The sequence below is a fragment of the Cheilinus undulatus genome, linkage group 23 (assembly GCF_018320785.1).
Source record: "Cheilinus undulatus linkage group 23, ASM1832078v1, whole genome shotgun sequence".
In the NCBI taxonomy this organism is placed as follows: domain Eukaryota; kingdom Metazoa; phylum Chordata; class Actinopteri; order Labriformes; family Labridae; genus Cheilinus; species Cheilinus undulatus.
Window position 1 is genome coordinate 18,462,683 of NC_054887.1, and position 7,753 is coordinate 18,470,435.

General features: G+C 37.9%; 1 protein-coding gene across 2 annotated transcripts; it reads left to right on the forward strand.

The window, feature by feature from the left end:
* Nucleotides 1-779: 779 nt before the first annotated feature.
* On the forward strand, nucleotides 780-4,560 carry LOC121505479 (troponin I, slow skeletal muscle-like). 2 transcript variants are annotated; one of them, XM_041780856.1, is made up of 8 exons: nucleotides 780-845; nucleotides 1,129-1,133; nucleotides 1,306-1,347; nucleotides 1,786-1,827; nucleotides 3,467-3,598; nucleotides 3,681-3,770; nucleotides 3,961-4,143; nucleotides 4,225-4,560. In XM_041780856.1, exons 3-8 carry the CDS (start codon nucleotides 1,327-1,329, stop codon nucleotides 4,324-4,326), a joined length of 570 nt encoding a protein of 189 aa, XP_041636790.1. In that variant the 5' UTR covers nucleotides 780-845; nucleotides 1,129-1,133; nucleotides 1,306-1,326; the 3' UTR covers nucleotides 4,327-4,560. The 2 variants fall into 2 exon arrangements, with proteins under 2 accessions (XP_041636790.1, XP_041636789.1); XM_041780855.1 differs by having other exon boundaries at nucleotides 781-845; nucleotides 1,129-1,138.
* The last annotated feature ends 3,193 nt before the right edge of the window (nucleotides 4,561-7,753 follow it).

Here is a 7,753-nt window from a genome sequence, read left to right on the forward strand (position 1 = left end):
TTAAAACAGCTGAGTAATCTACATAGTACATTATCTACATAGCTATGTAAGCTTTACCTATGTTGTCTTAAGCTCATATTTCTAAAACTAACTTAGCTACAATGGCTTATGTAGTAATATTAATTACATATGTTAACTTAAGCTAAAGCTAACAAAGCTAAAGCAAGCCACCCTTTGTGTAGTCACTTCTAAAACGGGTCTTTACAAAATTCAATCCAGGATAAGACCTCTAACCTGTTTCTGTGTTTTGTTTATTTTTTTTAGTCTGTAATGTTTGAAATTAGGTTATTTCATGAAAATAACTGCCAGACTGTTTATAAACAAAATTGCATTTTTAAAATATCTCAATTTGGAGATAATTTATACTGGAAAATTTCAGCACTGCCTTTCTGAGATATAAAGTGTCTCAGATAAACTGTGAGATTGAGAAGGAGCTAGCTAACTAGTTCTGATTATTTTGTATAAAGCCAGCTGTCTTCACTCCTTATACTAGCTTCAGATAGCTCCATCATTTAGTAGGGAAGGAAACGAGTGTGTCTTTTTATACTTTTCTTTGTCTTCTGTTCAAAGGTGCAACAATAAAACTATTTTAAGTATCAAGAGGCGATATCAGGACAACACCATTTAGGTAATACCCCTTGATTTACTACTGAACTCCTCTGGAGTCGTCTCAGCATCAGCCGTAGTGATATCTCAGTTTGGTCCTGTGCCAGCACATTCTTTGGACCAGACGTTATATCTGCTGTCCGCGCTCCACTCAGCTCTCATAAAAAGCTGCCCATTGTCTCCAGCAGAGACTGTTGAAGCTCTGCACCACTACAGCCACTACAGACACCAATTCACAGGTAAAGCCGATACTTTTATACCATTTTTAAGTTGTTGGTCTTTCTTTAACTATTTAAAAGTCAGAGGGAGTATTTTCAGAGATGTTTAAATGTAACTCTTCATCCTATTACAAATGATCATAAACAAGCTTTATTTCAGACAGTAGGACATTTTTGTGACTATCGTGGATGGATTTCCTAGGGTGTTAAGGACTGTCACATTAAAATGCCATTCATTTGGGTGTATTAATACTAAACTGTACTTATCCTGCTTCTCTTGTGTTTTTTCTGTTTGGGATTATAGCTGAGGTGAGGTAAGCAATATAAAATTAATCTCTGATCCTTAATGCCATTCTCATACTTCATATTTGTGTCATTAAATGCTTTTTAATAACAGATAGCTGCATAAAAAATTAAATATTCCTCTTTTCATGGTCTTATATAAACCCTCCCTCTCATTTTCATGACTTTGGGGTTTCAGGAGCCCTACCGACCTGCAGAGATGAATCCCAAAGGGAATAAGGTGAGCCAGCTACTTCCTGCGGTGTTAATCCTGCATGCATGTAGAGGGGACACATTGTCCTTATGCACACAAGGCGAAGGTCTGGCAGTGGTTATCTGCTAGAGTTATCAGCAGCACTGAGAGCTTTCCCCTTGACTTCATCCTAATAATAAAGCATTATCTTTTTACATGCAGCAGCTGTGAGTGTTGACTTTAACACTTAAGGCGCCTTCCATAAATATTTTACTGTATATGGAGCTGAATGCAGCTGTACAGATTTCAGATTTATTTTAAAGATTGGGATGCCACTTACCTATTTCTAATGGACACATGTAAACTAAAAGGGTTATTTTTGAACAGAAACTGTGTTCTGTAATCTTTGCAAGCTGAATAGTCTTTTTAAAAAATTTTGTTGAAATATAATAATTTATTTCTGACGGGAACCTCTTTTATCCACAGCCGAAGTGTAAGATTTCGGCTTCACGCAAGCTCTCCCTAAAGGTGAGTAGTTGATGAAATCTCTGTTGTCTGATACGACATACTGTCATTACAAACTTTGCACATTATGAGGCACTGCTGTGGTTTAAGGTTTCTCCGCCTCCAGGACCCTGCTGGTTTGTTGCCCCAAGCAGTTGTCTGCCTAACTTGTTGACAAGCATCACTTCTGACCCCGTTTATACAGTGCATTAACATAAATTGTTATCCGTTTTGGGGCATTCAAGTACTTGATGCTTTGTGTGGTCGCACCTCAATGAAACAGTTTGATATCTGATAGCTCCGACTGCTTACAGGGTCCCTGAAGATGACATCACACAGTAGCAGAGAACACCCCTTGGGGGGCAAGTAGTGATTTCTGCATAGAAGAATGATACTTAAAGTGGCCATGTTTCGAGCTGTTTGCAACTATGCCAAGCATTCAAAGTGAGAAAACAAAAACATTATACATTTTTAAGCTACTTTTGTGTCCAGAATAAGTAGTGAAACATTCCGGCTTTAAAAACAAAAAAGAGAGAAATGGCAGTAGCAGGAATTGAAAAAGCTTCCATCTAAAGCCTGGACGAGTGGTTTCAGACAAGCTTGAGTATGGGCTGCTTATACAAAGCAGTCCAGCTAGGTTTAGTGTGCTTTTACTACAGTTTAGCTCATGGTACTCTGATCTCGCCCATATTTTCTCAGCTTATGTCTGTCTCACCAGCGTCCAGCCTCGCTTGTTGTTATGGGAAATTTGTCTCTTTTTAGGGATCCAGATCATTTGGCTCAGCTCTGTAGAGCTGGTTGTTTTTTTTTTTTTCCTCTCCCAAAAGACTCTTTTATTTGATACTATTCGTCTTTTTAAATGTGGATTAATAATGGTGAAGAATGGTGGAAAGGAACCAGGCATTCAAAAGGGAGCTAGCTACTGTGGCTCAAATTAAAGAGTCGTTTCGTGGCACAGTCTTTTTTGTGAGCGGCACATTATTATTCAGTTGCTCACCCCACAAGGTTTTCTTTGTTGCTAGTCCATCACCATTTTCAATTAAACATGTTTGTGTCAGCCTCACTTGTAATGGGAATTCCAGCTTTACTTAAGGATCTGGACTTTTTGGCTCAGCTCAGTATTCGGAGCCAGCCTTTTTGTTACCAAACAGCTATTCATTTGGTATCATTTTGCCATTTTTAAAACAATAACAATGGTTGAAAAGAAATCTGTCCCTTAAAAGGGAGTTGGTGCCTATTGTTCACAAAAAGAGTTGCTCCTCCATGACTCCTCTAACTCATGGTCTTGAGTTGTCATTTCAATTTAACTAGTATCCCACACAGTTTATTTGCTAAATATGACAAAATGAGGGAGAAAAGCTGTTTAAAGTGCTGTTAGCCCCTTAGCTCGCCCTCATTCATTCTTAGTGCCAGTGGCTAAACAGTACACAAGGCATGCTGGAAACAAAGTCACAACAAGAGAGCCACAGAAATGAGGTATGGGCTCTTATTTTCATAGGAAGCAAGTTCTGATATCGTCTCTGAAGATGAAATGCATAGTGTGGATGCATGTAAAAGACCCTTAATGCACAATTACACACAGTGTCTAAACAAATCCCTTGACTCTGCGGTACTTTGACCTCAGACTACAGTGGGTTAAAGTTGTATGTTTTTTTGCAACCAGATGCTTCTCCTCACAAGAGCTTGTGAGGACTTGGAGAGGGAGACGCTGGAGAGAGAGGAGGAGAAGGTGCGCTATCTAGGAGAGAAGTTACCCCCTCTGCAGCTGTCTGGATTGCCACTTGAAGAGCTACAAGTAAGAGCCATTGAACAAAAACCTTTTAACAGCTGAAATATGTCTGAAATTTCTGGTTACAGACCATGTTTTTCCTCTTCAGAATCTATGCAAACAGCTTCATGCTAAAATAGATGTTGTGGATGAGGAGAGATACGACTGTGAATCCAAAGTCAACAAACACAACAAAGATGTAAGTGACACATTGCTGCACCAACTCTTTCTTTAGCAGTCAGTTTATCAATACAAAAGACATTTGCTTTGACTTTATTTAATGTTTTAAAGCATGCATATCCATGTGTATCTAATGCATGTGTCTTAGGGTTTTCCTACCTTTTAAAGCTTCCTAGAAGCACAACATGAATTTGTGTCCTATAATGTAGATTCATGAGCTGAAGCTGAAGGTTCAAGACCTCGGAGGAAAGTTTAAAAAGCCAGCTCTGAGGAAGGTGAGGGTGTCAGCAGACGAGATGATGCGAGCTCTCCTGGGCTCCAAACACAAGGGCTCCATGGATCTCCGAGCCAACCTCAAGTCTGTGAAGAAGGAGGATGTAAAACAAGACAAGGTATTACTATGTTTAATCGGGCAGTTTCTAAACTCTTTACATGACGATGTTTTTAATTTCTTGTTTCTTATTTAATCCCAGGTGCTCACTACTGAAGTTGGTGACTGGCGTAAAAACGTGGAGGCCATGTCCGGCATGGAGGGCCGCAAGAAGATGTTTGATACAGGCGGTGGAGCTCAGTGATTCTCCAAAGAAGAACTAGGAGCAGGAAAAGAAAGTGTCTAGACAGAAATATGGCGTACCAGAATGTTAGACTTAAAATCTTCGGGAATTACATAGGGCTTTAGCTGTGCCTCCATTTACCAGATGGTGCAATGACTCAAAGCACTTAAAGAAAAGTGTAGTTTGAGTAGAGATCTGTTGTTTTTTTTATTACTAAAGTGTTTTCTTATGGCATCTTTAGACAATTAAAGTGGATATGACTAAACAGCGTTTGAGTCTTTGATGTTCCAAATCTGTATTTGACTTTATCGTGTTTCATTGTGCTGGCAGCCGTTGGTTAATGTTTGGCATGTAAGAGGCTGGAGCAGCTTAGCTCATGATGGATTTATAAAAGGAAGATGGGAGTAACAGGTGTACCTAAAACTAACCACATAATGCTTAAATAAAGCTGGGACCTGAAAGTAGGCTCATGAAAATGTAATGATTAATACACTTTTGGTCTCTGAATCAGTGGTGAAGTTTCAGACATTATGACAATGAAAGGTTTAAAGAAACTGACGTTGAATAAGAATATAAATGGAAAGACTGGTGTATCTTCTGATTACATTTGAGACATAAAAAGGGAAAAAAAACTCCAAAGTCATAGCAAAAGTGGATCTTGACGGCACAACCCGCTGGTATTGTTGACTCGAACATTGCACACATGCATGAGCTGTGTGTCAGTGGGTTGTTTGGCTGCCGTTGCTGAAGCTATTGTTATTTCAAGTATGACAGTCTCTCCGACAATAGCTTCAAGATCCCTGGAAGCACAGGTCACTTGGTGTATTGTGTTCTTTTATTGGCTGTTTATGGAAAGGTGTGGATAGACAGCTGAGGCATTTCAAAGATGCCTATATAATCGTGCACTATGCAGGATAAAATGTCATCATGACAGGGTGAGTACTATAAAAGACTGAACCAAAACATGGCACTGTTATCAGCATTCAGTGGTTTGATTTTGTAATTTACCATAAGTGTAATGCCAAATGTTATTTTACCCAAGATGTAGATAAATCTGTGGATATGTAAGCACTATATTTCAGTGGGTACTAAGCTTAATAGGTGGTAATAACTAAATAATGAATTGGCATTTTACTGGTGATAACTTGGAAATATGGTAATATTAAGGAAGGATTTATATTATGGAATATTGTGGCAGTTCTCTGGTAATAGGTGGCGTTTACAACTACAGTGTTGTTGGCGGGGAAGTGGAAAGGAGATGAGATTTCCTCACCCTTACCCTTAAAATTATGTGAAAACAGTTCAGGAAGGACTCACTTCAAGTAAGTGGGGCAAAATTAAACAGCTTGTAAAGAAAATGATCACCTTCTTCCTGAGAAATTACTTTGTTAAATACCACCTAATTACCAGAGAACTGCCACAGTATTACAAGCATTAGGGTTAGCATTAGAGGAATAGGGTGAAATACCCCCAACTACTAGAAACTGCCTCAATATTACAATATTTAGGGTTAGAGTAAGGATAATATACCATCTAATTACCAGAGAATTGCCAAAATATTACCAGGGTTAGGGTTAGACGGTAAGGGTAAAATACCACCTAATTACTAGAGAATTGCCTCAATATTAAGAGGGTTAGGGTAAGATCCATACTAGGCAAATACTTCCTCAATATAATCATATTTCAGAGCCATTACTTGGTCAAGTGCTAGCTAATTACTGCCTTATTCTTGAGAAATTACAACATAATTACACTTATGATAGAATTATCCACTAAAATAAAGTGATATCATGGATATAACACTTTCTTTGCAGCACAAACATAATTCTGTCTGAATTCCTGGCTGGTGAGGCGATCTAAATTGTAATTAACTGTTGTTTAACTGTGTGTTGTGCTTCTTTCAGTGTTACTATCACCATGTGAAAGGCAATGTTTTACCCTGAAATGTTGATGGAAAAATGTGTAATATTTACTAGAGAGTAAAAGACAAGACAAATACTTGTTAACCACTTACTGACTAATGACTGACCCCTAATCGATCACTTAATTACCATTTGGGTACCAATGGTCAAATTCACCACTTATTTAAACTTATTTACCACTTGTTAATCACTGATTGGTTGCTTAAAACAAGGAGGTATGAACTGTGTGACAGCATTAAATACTGAAAGATTGTCAGAGGTGTGAAAAAGCAGAACAGAGTTGCTTTCACTGTGTCCAGTGAGGCATCAGCGCCCCCTGCTGTCTTTAAAGAGGAGAGGGGGAAAAAAACATCTTGTTCATTTCATGTATCTGCCTGTGTCTGTCATTTGCTGTCACAGACTTACCACACTGACAACAAGCTTAAAACACAGGCTCATTAATGACATATAGTAGGCTTTGTATGTAGTATATGCACAAACTTCAGGGTGCCAAAAAATAAAGTTGAGGAAACTGAGAAAACTTTTATGGAAAAATATTAAATAATTGTGAAAAAGGGGAAAAGAAGCAAACATGGATTAAAAGTGGCAAAAATGAGCAAAAAGTGGTAAAAAAAAAAAAAAATAGGTTAACAGTGGCAAAAAAAGTGGTAAAAACTGATGAAAAAGTGGCAAAAGCTGATTGAAAGATTTTTAAAAAGTGAGTTTAACCTGTAGAAGAAGAGTGGCAAAAAAGAGACAAGAAAAAGGGTTAAAAATGGCAAAAAGAAGTGGTAAAATGTGCAAAAAGTGTCATAAATGAGTTGAAACTGGCAAAAAGAAGTGGAAAAAACTGCTAAAAAAAAAAGGCAAAAATAAAATTAAAAGTTAATTCTATAAAGTGGCAAAATGGGTTAAACCTGTCAAGAGGAAGAGGCAAAACGGGCAGAAATTGGCAAAAACAGGACAAAAGAGGCAAGAAAAAGTGTTATGAATTGGCAAAGAAAGAAGCAAAATGGGCAAGAAGTAGCAAAAAAATGAGTAAAAGTGTCAAAAACAACTAACAAAAGTTGTCAAAAAAGGCAAAAAATGGAAAAAGACTCAAAATGGGCAAAAAGCAGCCAAAATGGATTAAAAGAGGCCAAAAATTGGCCAAAAATAGGTGTAGTTGCAAAAAGAAGTGGTAAAAAGAAGTGTCAAAAATGGGCTAAAGCTGGCAAAAATAAGTGAAAATGGGGGAAAAGCTGCATAAATTTGTTCATACTGGAAAAAATGGGCAAAAGTGGTTAGAATGGTATAAAAGTGGCAAAAACCTGTTTAAAATAGCAGAAATACACATCAACATCAGATCCCCAATAATAGAGTGGCAGACTTTTCAGGCCCACAATGAGATAACAGTCAGGACGCCAGCACCAATGCTACTGATCCAACACACATACATCGATCTCATCGATAAATCACAAGAGGAGGCCCTTTCTCTGAGTTTTTAAATTCTGTGGGCAGGCCTGCATGAAATCTATGAACTACCACCTTTCACATTGAGCTAAAAA